General features: G+C 49.8%; 1 protein-coding gene across 5 annotated transcripts; it reads right to left on the bottom strand.

Moving 5' to 3' along the window:
• Window positions 1-154: 154 nt before the first annotated feature.
• On the bottom strand, window positions 155-27,827 carry EEF1D (eukaryotic translation elongation factor 1 delta). 5 transcript variants are annotated; one of them, XM_044453263.1, is made up of 9 exons: window positions 27,740-27,827; window positions 17,002-17,125; window positions 12,613-12,684; window positions 6,147-6,218; window positions 4,967-5,066; window positions 4,653-4,756; window positions 3,466-3,726; window positions 1,186-1,380; window positions 155-246 (listed from the first exon to the last, which is right to left on the bottom strand). In XM_044453263.1, the coding sequence occupies exons 2-9, from the start codon at window positions 17,119-17,121 to the stop codon at window positions 208-210; spliced, it is 963 nt and encodes a 320-aa protein (XP_044309198.1). In that variant the 5' UTR covers window positions 17,122-17,125; window positions 27,740-27,827; the 3' UTR covers window positions 155-207. The 5 variants fall into 5 exon arrangements, with proteins under 5 accessions (XP_044309198.1, XP_044309203.1, XP_044309199.1 ...); XM_044453268.1 differs by lacking the exons at window positions 6,147-6,218; window positions 27,740-27,827 and adding exons at window positions 18,808-19,292; window positions 19,368-20,090; XM_044453264.1 differs by lacking the exon at window positions 6,147-6,218 and having other exon boundaries at window positions 27,740-27,758.
• Window positions 27,828-27,889: the final 62 nt, after the last annotated feature.

Raw genomic sequence — 27,889 nt, 5'->3', positions numbered from 1 at the left:
TCCAGGCAGGCAGCGAGCCTCTAAGATCGAGGCATACGGGAAGCAGTGCCGCAAAATGGCAACTGAGCAAGCTTGCTTCGTCCCCTCAGCTGCAACCCTAAGGACAGAGACGCTGGCAGCACGGCGGTTAAGGAAGCAGCCCCTCACGCAGCGCTGCTGTCCAAGTCTTGACCTTTTATTATCTCTGGAAAGTGAAAAGGGTCGCTGTTAGATCTTGTTGAAAGCAGCGATGTCAACGCTCTGCACCTGAAGGGAAAAGAGCAAAGAAAGAGGCGTTGCGGCACGGTCAGATGCTCAGAAGCAACCTTTCGGCAGTCCCGGCAAGTCGACGTCCAGCTCCACAGGCCCTGCAGCCCTGTCCCAGCATCAGTCTAAGAGCCCACCCAGCCTGGGAGACGCGGCCTGAATTAGCGGCACGGGTCAAGGCCTCACTGGTCCACCCACAAAGGTTTCTGGGGCTTTCAGCTCTGGCACCTGGCAAAGCAGACTGGATCCATCTAACCACTAATGATGGCTCCAGAGGACCGTGGCATCAGTAGAAAGTGGCGTACGGGTTCGTCTGAAAGGTTAACACGTCTGGATAACAAGGCTCGGCGTGAGCATTGCTCTGTGGCAGACTGAAAGTCTCAAACCCGTGAGTGCACGAGGGACCTCTCCCTTCACACACACTGTGCTTGGTGACTAAAGCTGCCAGTGGAACGGAGGAAACTGAGGGAGAATGGTCAGAACTGGGAGAGTGCCCAGGCCCAACCTCCGCCAAGCCTGCCCACAGGTCCCTCAGCACAGCGAGCTGGCCTGAGCAACACAAGAAAGGCGTGTCCGCAGTCAAAGAGGGCCTTCTTTGCACTAGTTTGCCACTGATGTGCCCCTGGCCAACTTCAGTTTCAGCCGAGTATGGACACATTCTGGATAATAGTCACCCCCAAGACTATGTGATGCCAGCTGGGAGGGGGAAGTGCCTGGATATGCATTGCATGGGGAGGGTTCTCTCTCCGGCCCCTTGCAAAGAAATACAGTTGGAACATCCATGGAATCTCCCTCCCTCCCTCCCTCCCTCCTCTATTTTGCAGCTCAGTCTGAATAAGTTCAGTAAAATATTACCAGCTGAAAAGCCAAATTAGAACGAAGTGACCCAGGCCCCGGGAACAGAATGGCCCAGAGCAACAGCCCTCCAAGGACACTTACATAATCTTCAAACTTGGTGATCTCTTCCTCCAGTATATCAGTCCCAACTTTGTCATCTTCCACTACACACTGTATCTGGAGCTTCTTGATGCCGTATCCCACTGGGACCAGCTTGGAGGCTCCCCAGACCAGCCCATCCATCTGGACGGATCGGACGCATTCCTCCATCTTGCTCATGTCTGTTTCATCATCCCACTGAAACCAAGGCCGAGAAGAATAAAGGGTGAGCACCACTGGAGAGAGTTAAATGGCAGAGGCAAGAGGAGAAGAGAGCGAGGGGAAAGCAGGGCAACTCACAGGAATAAAAGATGCTCTGGAGCTTGTCGAAAGCAAACAAATACAGTGGAGAAACCAAAGAGGGTTGTTTCTCACTAATGCCAGTTCTTGCACACCCCTTCAAACTGGCCATTTCATTAGATGCTCCAGCTGCCTTCAAGGCGCTCTCTATCAAATGCCTTTTTGCCAGAGGCAACATTCTGCCGACCTTTTCTGGAAAGGGTGGCCCACCAGGCAATCCACGCCACCAGGTGAGAGAGCAGGTCTACGCAGCCTCGACACCGGGAGCGCCTGTGAGCCGGGCGGCACTGGCTGGGCTTGGGGGCGCTCGCCGGGCCTGCCCGGGGTTACTGCAGCAAGACCCACCAGACGATGGAGGCGTGTGTGGAGGCGTTCTGTCATCCAGAACAGATCCGGCCTTGGGGGGTGAATGCCAGAGCAGCAGGACTGGCTCCAAAAATACTGCACGCTGTTCTCCTCCTCCCTCTCCTCCAAGGCCTTCGGGTATTTCCATGCCCAGCCCCCTGCTTCTGTTCTGAAAAGATATCTCATCTTGCCTCCTCTTCCAAGCAACCCATCCTCCCCATTTCTTTCTCACAACAACCCTGTGCAGTAGGTTAGACCAAGTCAGCAACTGGCCCAAGGAGCTTCATGGCCTCGTGGGACGAGGACCCAGGTCTCCTGAGCCCCAGCCCAACACACTAGCCGCTACATCAGGCGGCTCTCCTGGTCAAGCCCATGGAGGACGACGGCTCTGGTTTTAGGCTGTTTTCCGATATATTCACATTACATTTGATGGTAATGATCATGATTTGATGCCAATCTGAAGTTGGGTGAGCTTCTGGACCCAGAGATGACTCTGGAATACCAGGTGAGCTCTGTGGCCAGGAGTGCCTTTTATCAGCTCGGCTGATCTTCCAACTCTGCGCCCATGTGGACAGGCAAAACCTGGCAACAGGGACCCAGGCCCTGGCAACCTCGACTGGACTCCTGCAGCGCGCCTTGAGTGGGCCTGCTCCCAGAACCGGCCTGGAAATGGCAGTTGGTTCAGAAACAGAGCAGCTCACTTCCTAATGAGAGCCCCGAGGCCTGAGCTCATAACCCGTGTTACTCCATCTTCGCTGGCTGCCGGCTGAACTCTGGGCCCACTTTAAGGTACGCAGAATAACTTAAAGGCCCTAAACGGTTTAGAACTGGATATCTGACAGAACGTTTCCACCTGTACACACCTGTGCAGACCCTAAGGCAGTGGTGGCGAACCTTTTAGAGACTGAGTGCCCAAACTGCAACCCAAAACCCACTTATTTATTGCAAAGTGCCAACACTACAATAAAACCTGAAAACTGTGGTTTTAGTTTAGAAAAAACACCTCACAGCCAGTCCAAGTATCTCTCTCTCTCTCTCTCTCTCTCCTTAGCAGCTCACTGACCGGCCGTGCAAAAGCTTGGACGAGTCGCGGCTAATGAGTCGCCGCTTGTGACGTCATTGCCTGGCGCCACGAGTCCTTTCCGAGCAGGCGCATGGCCCCTATGTGCACTGTCATCCGATGCTCAGCTGCTGAGGTAACTTGGCTCGCGTGCCAACAGAGAGAACTCTGCGTGCCCACTGCAGCCCCACGTGCCACAGGTTCGCCACCACTGCCCTAAGCTCATCATCAAAGGTCCTCCTCCGGGAGCGTGTTGAGAGATATCAGGAAGGTGGCTACATGGAGAAGGGTCTTTTCGGCTGTGGCACCCTGGTTATGGAACCAGCTCCCCAGATAGGTACACCTGGTACCGATGTTATATACCTTTCTGCACGAGGCTAAAACCTTTTTACCTTCTCAATGTTTTAATTATTAAAATCTAATATTTTTATAGCTTATTTTATATGACACTGTGGTCATGGTAATGTGCCAGCTTCAGCCGGCTTCCACGCCACACCAGGTGCCTTTGCATAAATGGGAAACACCCGGACGCTCTCCCAACTTTACCCATTCCTCAGCTGCGCACAAGATGGGCTTACCGGCTTGACATCCAAGAGGATGGAGGACTTGGCAATCAGGCCTGGCTTCTTGGACTTCTTCTCTGCATACTGCTTCAGCCGTTCTTCCCGAACCCGGGCAGCTTCCTGGTCCTCCTCCTCCTCGTCACTGCCAAACAGGTCGATGTCGTCATCCTCTTCGTCGGCAGCGGCGGCGGCGGCAGGAGAGTTTCTCTTTGACGGAAGCTCCACTTTTCTGGACAAAGCAGCCAGTGGCTCCACCTTCTTCATGGGGGTGACATGCTTCAAGGAGAATACCAAACAAGGTTGACACCAAGGGAAAGCAAAGGAAATGGAAAGCAATTCCCAGAAGCCAAGGAACGCGAAGGCGAGTGAAGTGAACACAAACGGTACGTTTCTGGAACCTGTGAGTAGCTGACACAAAACTGGCCCATGGAGCACAGGGCACCACAAGAACCCTCCTCAGCCCGTCCCACTGGATGCTCTGGGGGCGGGGGCACAGAGCTCAGCTGATGCAGAGCAACGAACTGTGGGGTGCATTATGCCGACACCTATCACCACCAGCAGGTTCCCCCCCCACCTCCTCTCCCGGTACTTGTAGTAACTGTAATGTTAACCTGTTTTTTTTAATGTTGTTAGCTGCTTAGAGAGCTCTGTCAGGCTATTCAGCAGCATACAAATTAGAAAATTAATTGATTAATCAAATGTCCACCATTACCCATCCTTCCCTGCCATGTGACGCTACATGGAAGCATTGCAGAGGATATCATTTGCTCACATGGGAGGCAACAGAATGCAAAAGTGGAGCATTGGAACGATGCGCCAGTAGGAACAATGCGCCAGTCCTCTGCAATGGCCAGTACTTTGGCCAACAAGCCGGTGTGGCAGGCGTGGGAAAGAAGGAAGTCTGAAAACCATCAGGACAAGGCACGGCATCGCACTTGTGCTCTCTCATTGATGCTGGTGGACGGGTCTGACCCAGAAGGCAAGTAACCCGACTCCCCCTGACCCATGTGGGTTGGACCAGGTACTTGCCTCGAGGGCCACAGGCTGCCCCATCTGGGATAAGAGGGGACCGTGGCTAGAACATACTCTGCTCAGGAGAACTTACGTGGGGGGGAAAGGAGAAGCAAAATCTCTGCGTTTTTGCCTGCAAATGAATGACGCAAGTAACACACGAATGAGGACTCCTCCACGAATACCTTTACCTGTGTGGGCGGTGGTGGGGAAGGGTGGTGGGAGGTAGATGCCTTCTCCAGCATGCTCAAGCGACATTCCAGCCTGGAGATGGCCAGCTGCAGGTCGGAAACCACTGGAGGTGGGAGAGAGGGGTTATTAACCAAGGAAGCAGGGGCGGAGGACCAGCTCTCCCGCCTTCTGCTTTTCTGTCAGCATCCCCTGGGGAGGCACCTAGCTCCTCGCAGCAGTCAAGCCACAAAGGCAGTGTGCAGACTTATTTCTGATGAGTCTGCAGAGGATTTGCCGGCGCAGCTGCAGGCTGCTCCCCAGCCTGGCCACTCACCACTGTGCAGGCTCTGATTCTCCTGCTCCAGGTGTGCGATCCTGGTGACCAGCTCGCTTTGGTCCCCTGCGGGCCCTGCGGAAGAGGTGCTGCTCACGCTCTGCAATGGACAGCATGAAGGAGGGTGAGGGCCGGCCGCCTGCCGCAGTCATCAGACGAGAGACACCTCCCCCCCCCACACACACACAGAGCTGCAGCACAGGAGGAAAGGGACAGAGGAGACCCAAGCGTTTTCAACCGGAAAGGACAAGACAAGCAGCAGAGGCCTGGCAGCCTTAGTTCTGCAAAGCCAGGATGAATCTGGTGCACACAAGACGGGCTCCCTCCGCATGTGCCTAACCAGCTCTGCTGTGGATTGGCTTCCAGCACCTGGAATGTGACGGTGATGCTCGTAACTGATGCATATGCGCTTCTCCAGCGAGCAAGGAATCTACTTCCCACTCAGGCCAAAAAGACCAGACCAAACCCAAACAAAAACCATCCTGCAAGGTGGGCCATCTGACTCGGTTCACTGAGTCTTGACAGGGTCAGCACAAGCTGCTCGGACTCTTGTATAAAGAGCTCGGCCAGGATGCAAAGCGCCATGGCTTTGGCTTGCTTTCCCTGGACCAGCATTTCCACCCTTGGCAAATGGAACAGGCAGGAGAATCACTCTGGCAAATGGGTGGGATAGAAATTTAATTAATAAGTAAGTTCCATAGACGATTCAATGGGGGGGGGAAGCATCAGACCAAGCCCACCGCATCAGCTTAAGCAGCTCTCTGCAACACGGGGCCTCTAAGTTGCCTGAGATCAGCTCTTAGCCCTGCCCCATGTAGTCAGTGTGTGTGTGTGTGTGTGTGTGTGTGTGTGTGTGTGTGTGTGTGAGACCCTATTGCACAAGCAGGATGGGCATTTCTAAATAAAGGGAGAACTGGGGTATATGTTTATAGCGGAGATTTCTTTCTCCAGCTGACAAGGAGTTCCTGAAGGGTTGCTGGGGATCCGTGTGGGAATTTGGAAAATCCAGAAGCACAGCTGTGTTGAAACGGGAGATTAATAATAAAGCACAGAGTTTGCAAAGCCATGTGATGCCGGGTGGGGGACAGAAGTAAAAGGAAGAACCTTAGTACAAGCAACAGTGCCCTCAGGCTGAACTAGACAAACAGGCATTGTGCTTCCCACCCCGCAAGCGACTTACAGTCGCACGACCTGACTGCTTCTTGCGACGAGCAGGCGGGGCTTCGTGAGGGTTTTGCAAAACTGTCTTGAGCTGGAAAGGGCAAGAGCATTTTTTATCTTGGTAAAAGAATATTCTGTGTACTCAGATTCATTCATGCAGCTGTGGGCAGGCAAACACAGCAAAACCCACATGCGAAAAAGCATGCTTTAGGAAAGAAACTCTAAGTGAACACAATACGCTGAGGTTAAGCCGGTGAACTGGGGAAAACAATACAAAAAGCAGCATCACGGAGGGCTGTTTCCTTTGACTGCAGAAGAACCTGGGTTTGGGGTAGATGGGGGGGCAGCAACCCCACCCCCACCCCAGATCAAAGCAAACGGCCAACGCCGCCAAGCTTGTCCTGAGGCTTCTGGCAGGTGGCGGGAACGGCGAGGCGAGGCGAGTGCGAGAGGGCACGAGTGCGACAGGACGGCCACCGCCGGCACACCTGGCAACACAGTCAGTGCTAATCATAGCCGGAGTCTCATGAGGGGGATGGTCACTAGCACTGTGCCCCTTAATCCTGCCTTCTCCCTTCCAGGGCGGCTTATGCTGTCCTCCACTGCTCCGTTATCCTCACAACAGGCGCCCACGAGGCGGGTGAGGCTGAGAGCAAGCGACTGCTCCAAGGATACCCAGGGAGCCCCATGGCTGAGGGGCCAGGACCCAGAGACCCAGTCCGGCATGCCACCCACCACGCTGGCGCGGAGTAGACAGAATCCTTGCAGCCAAGACACGCCACACGCGGACAAAACCTGTCCCGGAGACATCGCACACTCGGGGCAACCCTCGGCGGGGCCTGGGGAACGCTCGGCGCTGCAGGCCTTTTTCTGTCCACGGCCGCCTTGCTTGAGGTTCAGCAGTGCCCCTCAGCAAAAGCTCCGGAGCAAGCGTAGCTCAGGGCAGCGGACAAGCTGGGGAGTCGGGACAGGAGGAGGCTGCAGTGCTGCTTTGTAAGCCGCCACAAGGCTTTCTGCGACTGGGGCGGCATAAAAATGCTGTAATAGATAAAAAAATAAAACTCCTGCATTCCCCAAGGACCTGTGCTATCATAAACCACGGAGAATCAGGGTGGGCAGCAAAGCTTTCACACCCTGCTTGTCCCCCATTAAAAAGCAAGCTCCCAGAACAATTTGAATTTATTTGGAACCTGCCACTCTTTGGAACCTGCCACCTGCTTGAACGAAATAGGACAAAGATTTATGATTGCACCTCGGCCAGATGCTGGATTCCAGAGATATAAATATCTCCTTCGGGCCCTCGTTTGGGGTTAATCATAAATCTTTGTCCTATTTCGTTCAAGCCATGTCACGTCACGCATGCTCAGCTTCGCTGCTTCAGCTTAACTTCGCACTGCAGTTTTGCCTTGCAGCCCGTCTTCCATTTAAATTGGCATTTCCGTGGCCTTCTCCTTCCTACCGCCTCTCCATGCCTTTGCTCTTTCATGATCCTCCACTCTGCAGCTCTCACTCCACTCCTTGAGTTATCAAAATCTTTTCCCTCCCAAGCGCATTTGCCACTGAGCCTGCTCAGTTTACACATGCCAGTAACAGGACCTCCGAATCAAAAGCCGTTCCTATCTGTTACACTTAAGGCTCAGTTGCAGTACTTGCTGGAATCCTCTTTTTAAATTGGAAACCCATCAGGATAATCAGTCTGACCCTTCCAGAAGCGGAGAGCAAAACGCAGCCCCTGCAGAGCTCAAACTGCTCTAAAGCTGAAGTGAGAAGGCCAGAGGAACCCCTTTGAGGGGACACGCAAGGATGAGCAGACGCACCCACACACTCTGAAGACAACGGCACCAGGAGTTCCCTTCCTAAAGCCAGCAAGCCGGCTGCGCCTGCTGTGCCTGCTGGCAGCCTTCAGCGGGGCCCGGGCAGCAGTGCCTCGGGCGTCTCCACGAGTGCAGACGCGGCAGGATGGGGAACTCACGATGGGGCTTCCCGGGGCTGCTTCTAAGCAAGGCGCAGGACCGCTGCATGCCGAGGCACCGGGCCAGGCACGGCAGCAGCACCTGCGGCCCGGTCTCGCCTCATCTCTCCACTCCAGGGGCTGTGTTGAACAGACTAGTTTTAGGGCTGGGAAGGGAAAGGGGGGGTCGGGGCTGGGTGACAGCCCCGGCCACCCCCTCTCCGGCCTCTCCAACGTCCACGTGTGTCCTCACAGCAGCAGCAGCAGCAGCACAGGTCTTTCCGAGGGGCTCCGAGGAATCCAACGCGCCTTGCAGACGACACTGGAAGGCCACAGGACCGGGCCTCTTTGAGGCAAGATGGACGGCAGCCACCTGGCCACTGGCGCTGAGCGCGAGGAGGACCTCAGAGCCTCTCAAAGCGAACAGCTTGCCGCTCAAGGGGCCCTGCTGCCAAGGAGAACTTGGCAGCGGACTGGAGAGGCCACGGCACGGAGGTTCATGGCTATGGCACAGCTCGGGTGAAGCGGTCACTTTATTTATTTTTTTATTTTTTTAAAAAAATTATACGCTGCCGGCTAATCCTAGAGGAGTCATTGGTATTTAGGACAAGGAAGTAGGAAAGAGCAGGCAGGAAAGTCTAGCTAAGAGAATCCCACCGCTCAAAAAGCCCTGAGCTAACCAAAACACGCAAAACTGCCATACTATTTTAAAAGGGGCGATCAAGGAATTTCTGAGCAACTGTTCCAGATTTTCTCAGGTGTAAAAAAGAGCAAAGTGACCACTAGACTGATTATTTTGATACGTCTATAGTTGGCAGGGTTGAGATATGGACATTTATCCTACTGACCATGTTTAAAGTTACGGAACCTGTCAGACAGAGAATTTTGGGCTCCGTTTCAGAGGCATTTTCAACATTACATAGTAGCAGAAAAAATGATGGCAAGGGAGTCACTTTCCGAATCTGCCCTCCCTTTACTTCAGCAATATAAAAATGGGAGTTTCAGATCAAGCCCACTGTGAGATGCGACACCCATCCCCTCCTCTCTACATAATTTGTTCGCCAGCTTAAAACAGAAATGATTACTTAATACACAACATAAGCAGAAAATAAGGTATTCTTAACAAAAGTGCTGCGACCAAACAGATAAAAGCAAAACATAAAAAGCGCCATCAACTGTACAAAATGGGACAGTGCAAAAGATGTGCCTCGTCTGCCACCGGCACATCTCAATTCCCACATCTATGTGCCAGGTGACAAAGCGTCACCGCCACCTAGTTCAGCCTCCAAGCCTGGACCGGCTTCAGCGCCCTGAAGATGGCTGAAGCATCAGGTCGACACAAGATGCAGTTTTTTTCTAGAAATAGAAGGAAGTTCCTTAGGCTCTCACCAATCAGCTCGTGTGTCAAAAGCCAATGAGGGGCAGGGTCTTTTCCAGTTCCTGCCCTTCAAAGCGCACAACAGATTCTCTCCCAATACCTTAGAGTACATTTTTCTATCTTTCACATAGACATCTGCCAGCCTTTCCAAGAACTGATCTCTTTAGGGGAAAAGATCCGTTCCCTTTCCCATTCAGAGAGGACGGGAGAGCAGGGTGGGCGAGGCCTGGGCCTTGCCCCATGAACCGGCACCCAGGAAGGGAGTGAGGGCCGAGATCATCCGGGGATGCCTTCCGGAGCTGCTGCTACCAACACACGCGTTTTCCCTGCCTGGAAGAAGACAGCTCCTGCTCCCTCCTACGACTATTCATCTCTTCCGAAGACTCACAACAGAAATGGAGGGGCTGGTGCCCACGTGGCCACGGCAGGGTGGCAGAGAGCAGCATCAGTCTGCCTTCCGTGACCTCCATCCACGCGGTCAGACCTGCCTTTCCAGCTCCAATCCCCATCCTCATGCAGAGCGACACCCCCTGGCACCCACACGTGGCGCACAGCTTTTAATCCAGGGAGTCTCTCAGCAGGGCTACAGACGGCCGGCCACAGAGCAGCGCTTGACTTGATGCACCGGGTTTCTACAGAGCAAAGCCTCGCCTTTCAAAATGGAGGTCCTATCGTGAGATAGTAGTGTTTTTCAGAAACTAATCCCTGAGAACAACTTTGTCCTTTCTTCTTGACTTACTCCAAATATTTTCTCATTATGTAACTAGCAGCCCCACATATCAGATACATAAACAGATCAAAATACGGTATGTAATCATAATCAAATCAATGATTATGAAGCACCTTCTAAATTCAGCGAAAAAAGGGAGTTTTCCATAAAAGAACCAGGATATGGCAGCTAGACTGCCTCTATATACTTTTTAGGCAACTCATGGTATTTATACCTCCTCCTCAGACTGAACTACTGCAGTAAGGATGAAGAGATGCCATCTAAATCAAAATCATATAGCTGCGTAAAACTTGCGATAGTCAGCATTCTGGTTTCCATAACATGGGGGATGCCTGAGTGACAAGTGAACCAGTCTCTGGAAGGCGGATTCCGCCACCAGAGACTGTCGTCTCTGGTGGCGACATTCCACTTTATTTAATGTCCTAGTTTCCTTCCTGGTGATCTGAACATTTCTACCTGGCCTTGTTGTGTGGCCCTTCTTGTATCTAGCTTAATAGCACTGTGATGTTTGTGTCTGTATCTGTTTGCGTTGGCATCCTAATTTGTTTGATATTTGTATGCAAGAACACCACGTGCCATTTATTTCCAAATTTACATCCTGGCATAGGTGTCTTCGGCTTGAGGTGAGTCAGAGTCCTGAGATCTTACACTCAGAGAAATGCATCTATTCCAGATGCAGGAGGCCTAGCCGTGCTGGCGTGGGCACCAACACAATATTACTGGAATTTAATGCAGAACACCAAGAGTCCTGGACATTCAGACATGCTGGAGTGTGCAGGATTCGGCACAGTGCATTTGAGCTGCCAACCGCTTCCCTTCTAAAAAGCACATGAGAAGAAAGCTAGGCTATTTTCTCACTGCTGCAATTCAACAAGATTCTCCTTCTGAGAAAGGATATGGGAATCACTTGTGAATTCAAAAGTGCATTAGCCCGAGGGCGAAGCCTGCCTTCCCTGGCAGTGGCACCTAAGGCACCAGGTGTTCTGATGCAGTGCTGCTGCTAAAGCTGCGAGGTCTGGCCCCATGACCTGCCTGGATGATCACCTGTGCGGGGACCAAAAGGAAGCCACGTCAAGCACGCCAAAGGAAATGCAACTGACCTCAAGAGAAAAAGCCTGGACAGTTTGCCTTGGCTTTTGTGAACTCAGCCTAAGACACCCACTGCAACTTTGGAGTAGAAATTCAGAGCTAACCCAGCTGAGATCCCGAGAGGCAGAAGGAAAAGACACCTTTTGGCACATGTCCTAACAGGGAACGAGGTGTCTGGATAGAGGTGGCTGTCCAGAATACGCCCGCTCAAGTGCATTCTGCTGCTGACTGGCCAGCCGTTCTCTCCATGGTGTCCCATTGGCTCGGCCTAGTTCAACAAGCCCTGGGCAGGTAAGGACGCAGACTGAGAAGTGGGTAGGTGGGGAAATGCACACCCGAATCCCCCACTAGATCACAAATGCCCCGCTGCTATCGCGCAGCAGGACGACAGAGCAGAACAGCCCCCGGGCAGCTCAGTGCTGTATCCACAGCCAGAATTACTGCTGTTATTCATCTTGGGTTTGCCCATGCAGGCAGCTTTCCACCTGCCTCTGAAATGGAGCACCCAGCCAGGGCTGCCCTGAGTGATGGCTCTCGTGACCGCGTGGCCCGACCCTAAAGGAAGGACTGAAGGCACCAGCCACACCCGTGTTCTCTGGTTTTCGTCTGCGGACATGCAAGCGGGATCTCCAGCTTGCCTCTCTGCATCAGGGTGCTGCTGACATGACAGGACTCGCCCCACCTCATCAGCCCCCTCTGAGAAAAGTGACTGGGTTCTTTCAGAACATCTTCTGTGGAAATAAAGCTAATTCGCGGTAATTCACACCAGTAATAAAGCTGTTTTATTTTCTGATACCTTAAAGAGAGAGCAAGTTGGCATGTCCACCATACTTGTATCTGGTGAACAAAGCTTTAAACAAAACTGGGTATGGTCCCAATGTACTACCAGTAATTGTCCAGAAATAGCTGAAGAAAGCATGAAAGAACACTAATTGTTTTAGTATTATATTAAGTAGACATTTTATTGGAATAAAATTAAAGGCAATACCTGTACTTCCCTTTGCTGCTTAAATTCAAGGGGGGAAAAGCACTGAAAACGGTTGACGCAGTAGTACATTTCAACAGCCTAAGGAACCGTGTGTCATATGCCGATGACCACTCACCTACAATTCTGGAATTGCCAATCTTGCCAAACACTGCATTCACATTTAAGAAATGGAACACTTCCCTCTGAAAATTTTCCACCCACTTCACTGGGTAGGGAAGGCTACACACGCACAGTCTATGGGAAAAATCAATCACAGCAGGAGCAGAGAGGGGTGTATCTGTGAGATATGCCACAGCTAGGAAAAATGAATGCAGTTAGCCAGCTGGTGAGAGAGCGCCCAGGTACTCACTCCGGCCAGCGACTTCTGGATATTCTCCCTGGCTCTGGCAATGTCGCGGAGGATCAGGCTGGCTCCGTTCTCCTGCAAACAGTGCAGAAAGAACCAAGTGGTTTTTTTTAAAGATACAGTCAGAAACAGGAGAAATTACTGAAGGTGGAGCACATGAAAGGAGTAAGACAGTTTAGCCATGAAAAACGCCCGTGAGCCTAGAAAAACACCTGCGGAATGGGATGGCCACGCTGCCAGCAACAACATCCAGGCTGTTTTTGGAAAAAACCCCAGGGCAGGAGGATCCAAGAGCCAGGCAATGCAGCATTCCAACTCTTGCCTAGGACTGGTGGGTACAGCGATGCACAGCACAACCAGCCCTGTCCGCATGCGTGGTTTTGTCCTGACAAAGTGCATGTGCGAACTTGGTACAGTGCCCGTTCTGAATGGATGTATACAGGGTGGAGGAAAAAGCTGAGAAACAAAACAGTTAAACCCCAAATCGTCACAAGTTCTGGCAGGCATCGCAGTATCAGTGCTTCACATATTATCCACTAAACCTGAAGTCCAAATCATGGACGAGAAGTTCACAGCAGTATTTTGAAGGAGATTCTGGACAGAGCCAAGCCTGTCACTCCACTGGCAGAAGCGGTTCCACTCGCAGCACCATGCGGAACGCAACCCCCCGCCTCCCGAGCACCCTCAAGACCTGCTCTGGAGGGCTGGCAAATCCTCCAGCACAGATTTTAGGGCAGCATAAAAGGCGCTGGGTCTTCAGGGGAAAGGACATCCCTTTCTGCCAACACATTTGTACTAGGACAATGCCGGATACAGACCTTGCTTGCAATTCCAAGATCTGACAAAAGGAAACAAAACCTGCCATTGCGCCGTCAAGGACGAGAGGGGCAGGGTGGGAAACAAGGTGGCGCACGCAAGTCGGCTGGGGCTATTAGGAGCGGGGTCTGCGAGCCACGGGAGGACAGAGTGTGCCAGGCTGCGGCCCACGTATTGGCAAGCACCTGCCACCATGACGGCAGGAGGAGCCTTCTGAGGTGCGGTTTCTCAGGACGCTCATCGGTGTGGGATGCGGCATTGCTCACTTCCATCAGGAGGAGATCATGGCATGGACTGCGTCTCTTCACGTCATGATTGCTGCTGGACGGGAAAGCCATGAACCTGGCTGACAGCGACAGTGCAAGAGATGACGGCGTGCGTGACATTCTTGCTCGCACCCCCCCCCCCGGAGATCGGCATGCATCAGAGAGTATGTACATGTTTTACTGAACCTGACATTTGGGGCACCTTCCATGGTGGGGGGGGGGGAGCCTAGGAGGCGCACTGCAATCTTGCACGCAACAAATGCACAACAGGCCCTCGGTCAGCTCTCAGAATAACTGGAACTGCAGGACAGCCCTGTTAATCTTGCTGCCACACACCTCACCCTCCAGGCTCCCTAGCCAATCAGGTCTCAGGTACGGGGCTTTCCAGATAATGCTGGAAGCTCTGAGACTGAGGGTGGCGCGAACTGCACCGAGGGATTCCCACTCATGCTGGGGGAAGGCACGGCAGTGCTATATGGCAGGGTGGGCAGGCAGTGGCTCTCCGGATGTTTGGCGCCAACACCAGCATCCTTCACCACGGGACCAGCTGGCTGGTGGGGGCTTCTAGGAGATCGTGTCCAACATCGGAAGAGCTGCATCCCCCACAACTATATGACACACTGAAGGCTGACGAATGGTAATTCTGAAGACCTCTTTCTCGCAGCACCCGGCTTTCAAGCCACTGATCCATTTCTGGGCATGCACCCTGCAAAGCACCAACCTGTATGTGTATCGGCACAAGCAGGCGTCTTTCTACAGCGGCAAGAGTTCAGGATGCAAGTTTAAGCAGGGTTCCCTCAACTTGGCGGCCCTGGCTAGGGCATTTCTCTTGCTCCAAACTCCTAACTCAAGAGGCAGTTCCCACAATGACCCCGAGAAGACAACCGCCTGGTTGCTGCTGAACTGCCCCTTGGCACAGTTGCTAGCGCAAGCTACTTCACTTACATCCTGCCCCTCCAAGATCCATGCCTGTGTAAACACTGAGAGATGACTTGTGCAAAGACATTTCTTGTTCTTATAATACTGTAAGCAGAGCAGCAAAGATAATGTAGCTTGTCGAGCCCAAACACTACTATTCAGGCAAGAAACAGAAAGCTTCGCTGCTTCACACATCATTAAATTAGCAGCCTTTTCCATTTTCACATGCTGCCCTCTATGACCCTCGTCACCACACACGTGATCTCTGCCAGGAAAAAATGGCAGAGATTCAGACTTGCATGCTTCATGCAGGAAACCGTTCAAACTGTTGCAAAACTCCATCCTCCTGGAAATTTAGTCTGAACTTTGCTTTCAGCCTTGGCTCATTGGGAGGCTGTCCCGCCAGTGTTGTGAGAGAGGGGCCCTCATTTGCTTTTCTAGGTTTGGAAGAAAGTAAAATAAATATCCTGCACACACAGATGCAGAGGCGTTGAGTAAGCCTACAGTGGAGAAAAGAGCGTGCCGATTTCTGACAACTGCTTATTCAACACCTTTGCTAAAGGGCAGCAAATGATTGTAAGAAAGAGTGAGCGAGTGAGAGAGTGAGTTTAGAAGCACTGGCTTCACTTCTCCCTTCTTTTCAGGCCTTCTATAACAAGATCAATGGTTACTTTTCAGGAATGTGCAGTTTATGCTGAAGGGCACTGGGAGAGACCAAAACTTTGTTTGCTGATATTTTCATGTTTTCCATGTTTTCCAGGTAGTCTGCAAAAATTCTTATCAACCCCAAGAAATCAAGCTGTCTATGTTCAAAAGCAAGGGGTGTCAGGTTTTTTTACTCCCTCTGCAGTCCTTTCTGAGTAAGCAGGAGGAATGAGGAAGGCGGAAGAACTGAAGCCAACAAGCAGCCACCTTCAGATGTAACACAAACCCATGGTTTAGCATTTCAAGAATGTGCCACGATGGGAAGAAACTTAAAGCTTTCAGTTGCCATTGGTAACAAGCCAGGTTTCTGTTTAGTCTGGACACTGGAAATGGTGATTTAGACAAACCCCTTCAGAAATCAAACTACCTCTGCATCCTGTTTTGAACAAACCAGTTACTTATATTGTAGCAAAAGTGGGAAACTGTGGCGTGTTACAAACTCCACCTGGAAGCTTCAAGTCCCTCCGTCCCTCGCACACACTGGTGAATGGGAAGAAAGCCTGTGAGCCCAAACTTTGCCATCTGGTGTTCTTATAAACCTAAGCCAGGCTGTGGCAAGAAATTTGAATGTGCCTTCATTTTTCTCTTCAGTAGCATACAAGATGCCTTCAATGCACAACATCCTTCCATTCGCAGGAAAATCGCCTACAAGACCAAAAAGCACCAAGTGCAGACGCTTTTGCGTATAGGGCGGGATAATAATAATAATAATAATAATAATAAATCTGACATAGGGTGAATCTGAGGAGAACTCAGAAAGAATTTTTAACATAAATAAAACTGGGGACATCAAGTTAGGAAATTACAGCAATCCCCCAGAGCAAGCTAGGAATTTACAAGTTGCTTCTGGGGGTTCCAAACAGAAACTACACGAAGTTGCCTGGACAAGTAGAAGAATAATAGGCAGGGGGAACAGCTGCTCCTTCTCCCCCTGAGCAGCATCCCTTCCGGCTTCCCATTGTGAGAATGACTTGTTGACAAGGAATTGGTTGAGTCTGCTTTCCCCGGCCTTTCTTCCTCCTTTGTGTTGCACCAGTTAGATTAGAAGCCTCTGGGCAGAGACTGTCCTATTTTTACCCATGGGGGCATAAGCTGTCTCCCCCCCGCCGCAAAAAAGATCAAAATGCTCTTCTTCATGAATAAGAGTGAGGAGAACACGCTCTGTCTCCCTTCGGGAATAGCCAAGGCACCAGGGATGGAAGGTCTCTCCCACTCACTCACGCTCCCAAACAGAGCCCTAGGGCGCCGAGACATATTCCAAACGACTTTGCATGGGGAGGGGCTGTGGGGAAGGCCCTGCAACCCGACCCTTTACTTGGCAAGAAGGTGGCAGGCCGGACACGGGTGCCACGAATGCCCCGTTACCGGCCTACATGCGCTCCACTTAGGATATTCCTTTGCAGGCTGCACAGGCAGCAACCTCGGTGGAGGCAGGGCAGCGGCTGCCGAATGCCAGTTGCTGGAGGTCACCCTCTGTGTGGGCGGGTGCCCACTGCTCTCTGGCCCACACTGGTGCTCCCAGGGCCACCTGGCTGGCTACTGCTGGCTGCTGGCCTAGGCGACACCTTGACCTGCACGCAACAGGGCCCCCCCTGTGGTCGGCAGGCACTGGCCGAGAACTCTGCCAGGACTCTGGCGCCCAGGTAGAGGCGGGTCCCCCAGAAGCCGATTTTCTACACTGCCTTACCTGCTGGCCAGGCGGGCTACAGGCGGGACCGTTCTTTTGCTCGTAGTATCTCTTCTCAGCATCGTCATATTTGAGCTTGTCAAACCAGATCTTCTCATGCATGAGGAAACTGGTTGCCATTTTTCTGCAAAGAAAGACAGACTAATTATCTCGGAATCAGTGCAGATGTGAGGACCCCATTAGCCAAAGAGGAGGTCCCTCCTCCCCTTAGGATCACATCCAGGAGCAGCTCACTAATGCCCCCTCCCACCCCCGATGGAAAGGCCGCAGGAGACCAAGAATGTCTCGCTCATTCACTTGGCTCCACCCTGCATTCGGCATGACAGAAGAATATAAACAAACTTTCTTTTTTATTACTTTTGAGAATCAGTATAACTAATTTCAGATGGACATAAAGACCCCTGACAATCTATACATTCTGTAACACAACCACCGCTTTAAAAAAGCTGCCTCAAAGAAATGAACATGCATAGAAACATTCCTTCCCTGACTCTGCTTAATGCTTCCTAGAATGGCACAAAACACACACCAAGTCGCGACGGTCGCTATGGCACCGGATCTGCTGATGCTGTGCAACATCCAAGCATGTTACCTCAGTGATGCTGCATGGCCGGAAGAAAGGGAGTGCCATGGAAGCACTCCCTTGCTCAACCTAATGCAAACTACACAGCAGAGCAAATTTCATTGACCAGGAACATAAGAGCTCGCTCCACCTTTCTGTTCATGGATGCCATGCCTTCCAAGTTGTTTAGTAGTAAAGGGGGGGGGGGCACAAGGTGTGCCCAGAAAGTAGAAGGAAATGCATGCATAAACTGATGCAAAAATTTTGGATGGGGCAGTGAAATTCATAATCAAGGGCAGTTAAATGCTTTCTGTTTGTTTGTTTGTTTGTTTGTTTGTTTGGAGTTTTAATATGCCGTCCCATCACTTAATGCCTTAGAAACACGGGAATAGATAGGGAATGCAATATAAGACGGGAAACTACTTGGATACTTTCAGGAAGGACAGCAGGAAAAGGATCACAAAGTGGAGAATTAAGAGGGCAGGAGGAGAGGCTGACCTGAAGCATCAGAATTTGCAGTTTTGGGGGAGGTACATTTCGCCGGTATCTGAGCTGTTTTATTTTACTCACATAGATGTCCACAATCTTTCAGGATTAGTCCAAACCTATTGAAATTGAGCCATTTCCCTTCGCTTCTCAAAACAGCTCTAAGTGTGGCTAAGTGGCAAACTGGATTATACTTCTCGAGACAGCGCAACAGAGCCACTGTTTGGGAGAGCCAAGAAGGACTGATTCAGCATCTGTCCTATCCAAAACGCAGCATTTCACAGATTTCTCAGACCAAGTCCAAATGGGTTGGGTCACACTCACTCAGATTAGGCAAATGAGGAGTCATGCTGTGCAAAGAAGCACATGGCAAGGGAGGAGAGCACCTTTCCAACCCACATTAGTTACCTGGAAGGCCACTGATGACCCAACTAAATCACCAACACCCCCTCCCAAATCCCTGCACCTTGCAGTTCTCTTGTTCTGAATGGGAATTCAGAGGCTCAAGGAAGATGGACTGCAACTGAGGAGCACAACTCACTGAAGCATTTCCTCCGCTGCTCCGATCCTGGCAGGAGCTAAATGAGCACGGCCTTACATCCTGGCCTACTGCCATTTCCCTACAAGGACCGCGGACACCCCACCCCCACGTGGGCCACCTTTACATCCATCCAGAAGCTCTTCCACATGCAGAAGCAGCTCCACCTCTACTGTCCCGTTAGGTGTGGGAAGGTTACCCCAGAACAAACTTTTCCTACTTAGTATGAGGCTCCGGAGCACTTGACACCTGGGCAGCAGGCTGCGGCGGCTCTGCTAATGCCGTCTCAGACTTCCTGGAGCGCTCTTGCTTTTCCGCCAGCCGTGAGGCTTTGGACGCATAGAACTGCGCCTCGGCACTGTCATACGCAGGCTTGCTGAACCAGGAAGACTCGCTGTCCTTGTGCACGAAACACCAGGTAGGCGGAGAGCGCACCCCATCTGGAGATACGGCGGCGGAGGCCATGGAGCTGTTCCCCCTCTTGCCCGCGGACGGCTTCCCCGTGCTGCGGCCCTTTTTGTCCTTCCGGTTCCTCTTGGAGGACTCGGGCCGCCCGCGTTCCTGCAGCCGCACCTTTCCTGGAGGGTGCCCGTCGAACATGTTTGCGTAGAAGCTTCTCTCTGCATCATCATAGAGAGGTTTCTCCAGCCACACCTCTGAAAGCAGGGCCTGCAAACAGGACACCTGCGGTTTGCCATTCACCGTCTGGTTCGACACGTCAGGCAGGCTTGGGGAGGCAGAGGAAGCGTGGGCAGGACCCCCGGCATCCGTGGCCTGGACTGGGGTTGAGGGAGTAGGCAGGGCCGTCACATAGCCCTCGTCTGGTGTCTTTTGCCCTATGCTACTGTGTGATGGCGCAGAGGGGAGCTTGAGGAAATGTGGGAGAACCACCAGCTGGGTCCTTTCAATAAACGACTTCTCTGCATTATCAAAGCTGGACTTGTTGACCCAAATGTCCTGCACGATGTGGTGGCAGGCCATCAGGCTGCCGTGGGCACAGTTTAAGACAGCCAGGTTTCTCCATGGCCAAGCACCAGCTTGGAGGAATTCTGCTTCTGGCCGGGGCACTAATGCAGCCTGCCCAGCATCTGGGGGCTTCTCGGGGGCTGCCTGTGACGAGGCTTCGGCAAGTTTCTTTCTGTAGGCAGCTTCTGCCTGGTCAAAGAGAGGCTTGTCAAGCCACACGTGGTCAGCTAACAACCCAGCCAAGACAGCGTCTACTTTCAGGCCCGAAGGTCTTGCTTTGGCGATACACCTCCTTTTCCTTGGTTCCTTCCCATTTCTTCCCTTCCGCAGGACTTCTTTCAGCTCTTCCTCCACGGGCTCCTCATGGCAAAAACCATTCACTGCCACCACTGCTTGGCAGGTTCTGGCAGCAGAGGCTGCCAGAGTCGCTTCCCGTTCATAGAAGAGTCTCTCCGCCTCATCGTACTTGTACTTGTCCAGCCAGACCTTTTCTGTTGGATAAAGCAGCTTTCTTGTCCTCATCTTCCAAATGGGTGGCAGCATTAAGAGACAAGCACAATAATACAGTTGCAAAAATAACTAAGACATACAAATGGCATGCAGCAGGTGCTACTGGTCACATGTATGCACAGTCATGCTAGTATTACTGGAGCTCTGAGGGCCTACACAGCTCATTCTGAGCCCAGCTCATGTTACTGTTTTGAAAACTGCCTGAGACCAGCTCCTTCAAAAGGCTCTCTCTGTAAAGTCGTATTTTACCCCCATCTAACATATTGTTTGGTTACCAGGTAAAGAGAGAACCAGAGTCCTTTACACATTCAGTGAATTGAGCAATGTGTCCTGGGATCTTCCATTAGCCCTAGGCATCATGGCCAATGGCCCGGGATGCTGAAAGTTGCTGTCAAAATTATCTGGAGGGTGCCAGCCTGCGGAAGGGTGAGCAACAGCAAGATGTGGATGTGATTGGCACCCTCTGTCTTTAGAAAATTACCTGGTACCGTGAAATATATAAAAAAGCCACCAGGCACAGGGACACAGCCAAGGCAGATCAGGAAATTATCTTATTTTGGGCCAGGGTTTGTGAGGTTTTATGAAGAATTCTGCCAGAGGTTAAACCTGCACCTTGAAGTTCAAATACTGTCTAGTACATTAACATCTGTTAAACAAGAGCCAGATCCATCTTGATCTTTTGTTAGCATTAAACAGCAAAACTTTTATCCATGGCCTCAAATTATATTTATTACTTGAAAAGCTTTAATGGCCAAGTTGTTACATATCCCATCAGCATCAGAATTAAACTGTAAATAATGCTTCACAGGAACAAACAAATCGGAACATGGAGGACTTATATGACTTTCACAAGAGGGAATCCCGTACAAATACAACTTGGATGAACTAGTCAGCAGCAGCATACACAGCAGCAACTCCATGAGGGAAAAATGGATTTCTGGTTTGAATGCCAAAGCGTCCACTGCTAAGCTTCATCCAATCTATATCTCAAGGAAGTCCTGCATCTCAAGAGGGCTGGCACTAGGAAAGTGTTTGGAGAAGTGTTTAGAGAAAGAGCCATTACTGGTCGGGTCAGAAGATCTGACAAAAGTTACTCAGTTCTTGGTGCAGCATGAAATCTTGGGGGTATGTCTTGGAAAAACAATGTGAATGTGTAATTTCCAAAGGAAATTCTATCATAAATTAACCTGAGCAAGATAGGAGCACTAGACACCTCCAAAGCAGTTATTGTTTAAATGAACCTAGTGTTTCCTTCAAAGCATTTTAATATTTTCCCAACTTACTGCAGATGACTTGAAATGAAAATCTTACTTCACAAACTTGGAAACCTGACCCCATGGAAGATCTATCAATCCCACTTTCAAAACAAGATGGTGACAAGCTGTGGGCTCCACAACCAAGGCCATGGGAGGAGGCTGTGTGTCTGAGGAATTGTGACTAGCAGTGACATCACAATACTACTTAGGAGAGGAAAACCCAAGACGCAGGGAAATCCTGCCTTTCCTTGCACATTGTTTAATCTCCTTTCCCACTGCAGGGGATGACGGGACCGGCAAATTTTCAGTAAACCACACAAACTGGGATCCAGGTGCACTGTAGCCAAAGACTCCTGGCTTCAAAATATCTCTAGAGTTGCACACTTCAAAAAGGAATAAGCGGTTTATCTCATATTGGAAAAGCCATTTAAGAAATATTACCTTAGCTCAGGAGACAAAGCAATCTAAAAGAAATCTGGATACTGAAATTTTCCTCTAGAAAGGGAAGGGAAGCACTATCTGACACAGATGGGAAAGAGCACGCCATGGTTTGGAATCAGAAGCAAGAACTGGGGGCAGGGGGTAGCGGGAGAGAAAAGGACAGTAACAGAAGGCTGAAACAGGCACCGATAAAGGATTGGATTCTGCCACAGCCATCAATTATCTGAATTGAACTGGGGGAAAGGAGCCATTGCTTATGAAGGAAAATTAAGTAGGAAAAAACTCCCTTGCTCCCAAATGTTATTTAATAATTCACCTATTTTCACAAGTGTTCAAGCACACCAAAAAAGACCCTCCCATCCCAAGATCAAATTCTGGCCATGTGACAAAAAGAAGTCTGTATCCAAGAGGGATCCAGCAATGGCTCTTAAGGAAACATTTACTCAGCTAACAGCAGCTGTAAAGGAAAAAGCCCCTCAAGTAGCAGCAGGAATTTTGCTAAAGCAAGAGGTACGTGTTTTCATAGGAGGCTATACAGTGTATTTACTTGTTCTATTTATATCCTGCATTTTTCCTTTTAAGGAACTCAAAGGGGCATACATAATCCTCTGGTTCCTTGACATTTTATCCTTGCCAACAACAGCCCTGTGAAGTGCACTGAGCTGAGCATCTGTGTCTGGCCGAAAGGTTTACTGGGTAAGCACTGCAAAAAAGCATTTCCCCGTTGACTTTAGATGCTACCTGCTCACTAACTCCAAATAAGCCCAAGCATAAAAATGAAAAGCACAAATGCACAATGATTATGTGGAAGTTACAGCACCTATTTAAAACCCAGTACACTAGACTTAGTGGGAATAATTCTTGGTGATAACAAATGAAGCAAGAAAATAAGATTATTGCTAGCAGGTACTTACTTTTCTTTTAGTTCCTAGGACAGCATTAAGAAAGAAGAAAAGTAAGGGAAGTAAGAAGGTTTTGTTTCTAGCAATTCACCACCAAAAGCACACAAAGATCAGAGCAGCAAGCAAAACACCTCAACAACACAGTTCTAAAAAAGCAATTGGAAGTGATTACAATGCACAGAGAAAATATATACATTGCAGCATTACAAAAAGTTTTTCACACTTGCAAGATCTGCACACAACTCCAAACATCCCACTCTCACCCTGTCATGCAACATGACGGCATCCTCTCACAGCAGCCTCTCTCAGCCTGATGCCCTGCAGCTGCTTTACACAACGTTCGCCAGCCTCAGCAAGTATGGCCAATGGTCAGAAATGATGGCAATTGCAGTACAAAGCATCTAGAAGGCACCAGGTTGCGGAAAGCCACCTACAGCACAGAGGATGAGGCCACCATGAGACAAGATCCCTTAGTTCACTACCTCAGGCCCCTCAAAATCCATTTTTGCCCTGTTAGCAGCAAGGCGTTTTCTGCGAGGCTTTGTCCACAACACGTGTTTTTCATTTAAAATTTTGCAATGCAAAACAGCCCCTTAGTGAAGAGGAAGACAATTTTGAGAAATACCCAAACTGCATCAAAAAGGATTTTGAAAAATATAAAACAAATAGCATTTATTTACAGCAAATTTAAATGTAATTTTAATTTTTCTTCAATGGTAAATATCACTTTCCTCTTAAGTAATCAGATTAACATTAAATAACCTGAACAAAATGTTAACCCTATAGTGAAATCTCTAAACTGAATGGTTCTACCAGATATACCTGCACCTAAGAATTGTGTATGGAAATGAAGAATTGATTTTGATCATATCTCATATAGGGCTTACACTCTGTCTACCCTGCATAAACATCTCATTTTCATCCAATGAAAATAAACTCCTCTAATCTGTCCAGTAAAAATCACCTCCTATCACATGTTTGTTCGCAGCTTTGTTTCTTGATGGTAGAGTTAGGCCAAAGACAGTGAAGCAGAAAGGAGCAAACTGGAAAGAAAGTAGACGAAGCTGTCCAGCTCTGAGTTCAGCAGGCTCACTACTATGCGAGTCTGACAGGACTGCAGCCTCACTGTTCAGAAAATGCGTGTAGTAAGAAATGTGATTTAAGTCAGCCCTGTTTCAGGCCAATTTACATCACAATCTAAATAAATCCACCCTGGAAACAGCCTACTGATTTAAATGAGTTTTGCTTAGAAAGATTTAGTAAGTGTTTGTATTAGGTTGCCTGAGAACAAATTAAATACATTCACTACTAAGGAATACCATAAATCTGGATTACAAAAGTAGCAGAGAGATATACTCATTTCTTCAGAATACATTTGTAGGTAGACTTCTACTTACAATATGATTAGTAAATTTTGTGCAGAATCCTATGCCTGCAAGAGCCAATGCTGGGTGTTGTGAGACTCTTTTCTGTCCAAAGTTGGGATAGGGCTGCATGCTTAAGCACTTTTGCAGACTGGCAAAGACAGTATGAAGTATTTCCGGCCTCCTTCAGCTGCCTGATTGATTTCTCTGCTGAATGCACAAAAGAGAGTCATACCTCTTGAGCAGACAGCATGAAAGCAGGAGGGCTGACAGGGAAGAGAAGTCACTCCAGAAGTCTCTGCTCTTGTTCCCATGCAAGTTCTTGTCACTGCTGGTGACCAGCAAGTGATTAAAACCAAGACGGAGCTAAAAAGAGCAAGGGGTAAGCAAGGGAAATTACACTGCAAATAAATTTAGTACTTGCAAGAAAAGGAATGTTTTAAAGGCAGGCAAAGAGGGAGGCAACTTGATCACTTGTTCCACATCCTCAGCTCCACAGGCATTTCCACGTCTGAATTCACAAAGGATGGCACCTTAAGTGATGCACAAGCAATGAATTCAGTGGCCTCTGCCTTTGCTTGCGATTTGCTGCAAGGGCAGGAGGGCAAGAAGGGGAAAGTGACAGCAGAAAGAGAGAAGAGGTGGTGTGACCCTGTTTGGCTCTAACCCTTCCTTTTTGATTCTGATCCAGCCCACCAGTGAGATGTGGCTTGCCCACAAGAGAAAGAATGCAGATGACAGAAAAACAGTTTCCCCTCCCCAACCATACACACACACACACAATGTCTCAATTAGGCAATGCACCCACAGTCCCAGGAATCAGTGCTAGCCACATCCATGGCTGCCACTTCAAATGCTGTATTTGTCCACAAAAATCGTTGGTCCTAATGCACGCCAGTGTCCAGCTAATGCAGCAATCATTTGCCTGATACGCTTTCTACTTAGCATACAATGGAAGCAGCTGATAGGTCATAATTTGTTATTACATATACAGGATATTAAAACTCTCTCAAAATGGGTTTCAAAATTAAACTGTAAAGAAGAAACAACATACACAGATTAGCACTGCAGTCTTATAATTATTTGAATTATAGCTACGTAATGCAGATGTTTATGAATTTACTGCAGACAGAAAATGCGAGGATGATAGACAAGGTTGTGGTAATAATAGAAAAAACGCTGACAAGGTAACTGAACACCATTCCCTCTTGTAAGGCGCTATGTTAGGCAGAGTGAGTCCCCTGGGACCACTGTTCCCCAAGCAGCCCAAATCACAGCAGTGCTCCAACGAGCAGACCTGTCATATCTTAGGGTTGATAGATAATCTGCCAATCCATTCTTCAGATCCAAAAGTTTTCCTATACAGGAGAGAAGGTAGCATCTATAGCAGAAAAGGTAGCAGTCGGTTCACTTCATAGCAGAGCCAGTCAGGAATGGCAAGATAGGTTTATTCAGAGAAATGTTCTAAAGCAAAGATTTGGAGTTCAGCCCAAAAAAGTATGCAGTATGATGAAAAATACCAATCAGAAGTTTTTTACTAACTAGATGATCAGCCCTGATAAAAATGTACTGAGCCAGCAAGTGTGCCGCAATGAACTGCAGACAGACGTAAGAAGAAAATATTTTCTTTTCTTAAAAAGTCCAAAAGCCACACTGCAATATTGATAGTCAGTTAAGATGGTACACTGCAAGTTTCCTGGAAAAAAGAGCAAGGAGGAGACAGAAAATCCAGCTAGGGAGAGAAAAGCAAGCTCCAACAGCAAGCAACATTTAATAAAGCACAAGAGAAGTGGCATGTGGTCAGGAGACAGTTATGGTACCTTTCACTAATAGCAAAAAATTACAAATGGATCAGTGATTAGATTACAGAGAATGCAACAAGCAAGTAATCATAGACACATATATGCAGGGATGCTGTAGTTCTTTATAGCTGTAACAGATGTTGCAGGCACTCAAATTTCAAGGATGCGGCAAAAACAAACCCAAGACTGCTAACACAAACGCTCACATGCACCACTAGGAAGCGTAGCTTCATTTCTTCAGCAGTCAGTTGAGAGTTAGGCCACAGCAGACGCATAGCTCCTCTTCCTGGATTCGATCACACATGCTGCACTTGAAGGAAAAAATCTTGCGTGCTAAATATGGCCCAGTACAGAGAGAGGCGTGGCATATGTTTCCGTTAGCTTTCGGGAGCATGGCTTTCGTATTAATACATTGCTCAGGGCAAGCCGCATTACGGCTTCGATTCATAATTACATGAAGCAACCTCAAGAATTAGATCATTCATGAAAAATAAGGGAAGCAAAGACTGAGAGAGAACAGATTGCAATGCAGGGGGTGTGCAGTGGAGAGCCGTCACCTGCATGCCTGCCTTACTCTGCTTCCCAAGATATCTGGCCGACCACAGTTTGTGGGGATAAAAGCTGGGACAGAGAAAATCCTGGAATGATTCAGCAAAGAGGCTCTTCCAAGCCTGTTAATAGCCTGTGCTGGAAAAAGCCGCTGGCTTGCTAATCAGTTTAGTTTATTAGCTAAAGTGCCAGACTGGAGAAACTAAGATTCAAATCCTGACTGTGCTGAAGGTCACTGCACACATGCATTTTGCACTTGCAACTTTCTCACAACACTTTAAGAATGCAAATGTTTGTTAACCTGCTCTCACAGTTCCTCCAAGGAGATCAAGGCAGCCTACATGGTACATCCACCACCCCCTCTTTTATCCCTGCAAATTGGTGAAGCCAAGAGATGACAACTCACCCAACAAGATCTTTATGGCTGAGTAAGGATTTGAGCTTGTGGATTCCAGCCTTAGCTCAACACTATAACTGCAGTAACCCTTGAATCACCCAAATCACAGATATAGGTCTAAAGCCAAGAGACAGTATCATTGTTCAAGGCTGTAAAAACAGCTTCAAGGTTCTGTTGGAAACCAGCTAAAAGACATTGTAGAGAACAGTAAAATAGAAGTAGCAAACAGACCCTGAACTCCTTAATAAAAGAGCCCGGGTACAAAGCCAACAGCCCCCTCCTGCAAAAGCTACATTCCCCAGCTTTAAGAAAAACAAGGTATTACTACATGTCACTTATATGATGTTTTTCTTCTTCTTGCAATGAGCCCAACGCAGCTTACAAAGTTCTCCTTTCCATTTCAACAACAACCCTGTGAGGTAGGTTAAGCTAAGAGACAACGACTAGTCCAGAGTCACCCAGTGGATTACATGGCTGAGTGGGGCCTGAAACCCAGACTTCCCGAGTTCCAGTCCAGCACCCTTAACCAATCCATCACACATAGAAAGAGGATCAGGCCAGGGATCCATCTAATCCCGCGCTTTGTTCACAAAGCCGCCAAGCAGCTGCCCCCACGGGCAGCATCCCGAGCCACAGAAAATGCACTCGGGTGCATCGTGGGTAAAGCGGGCAAGAAGGGCATGCGTGGCAAGGCCAAGCCGCTCCCCTCGCCCTAGTCCGAGAGAGAGGAAGCGCTGCGGGAGAAGGGACCCCGGGCTGCACCCTCCTTTCTCCCCGCGAGCGCCTCATCTTTAAAGGGGGTGCCATCGCCGGGCAGGCCAAAGTTCCCGCGGTGCATGATGGGTCGCGGGGGCTCAGGCCAACCCGGCAGACCCCTCGCCCCCCTTCCCCGTCCCACAGAGCGTTGCCTGGCAACCTCTTCCCGTCCCCTGCTTCGGCCCGGAGCAAATCGGGGCGCTACTCACACGGCGGGAGCGGAGGGAAGGCGACGAAAAGAGCCCGCTGGACAGAGCACTGCTCCGCTCGCCCTGCGCCGGGGGAAAGAGAGCAGACACGCGCCGCGCGGAGGATTGTGGGGACGCGGCCTTCCCGGCGCAAGGCGGCTCTCCCTGAGA

Source organism: Varanus komodoensis, unplaced genomic scaffold (genome assembly GCF_004798865.1).
Source record: "Varanus komodoensis strain SLA01 unplaced genomic scaffold, ASM479886v1 scaffold78, whole genome shotgun sequence".
NCBI classification, from domain to species: Eukaryota; Metazoa; Chordata; class Lepidosauria; order Squamata; family Varanidae; genus Varanus; species Varanus komodoensis.
This window is presented reverse-complemented; position numbering and strand designations above follow the sequence as displayed.

Coding starts and splice junctions, on each gene's coding strand:
- EEF1D (XM_044453268.1), bottom strand. CDS start 20,075: ATGAGGACAAGAAAGCTGCTTTATCCAACAGAAAAGGTCTGGCTGGAC. Junction 3,727..4,652: donor CCCCACCACCGCCCACACAG/GTAAAGGTATTC, acceptor TTCTCCTTGAAG/CATGTCACCCCCATGAAGAA. Junction 247..1,185: donor TCACCAAGTTTGAAGATTAT/GTAAGTGTCCTT, acceptor TTTTCCCTTCAG/GTGCAGAGCGTTGACATCGC.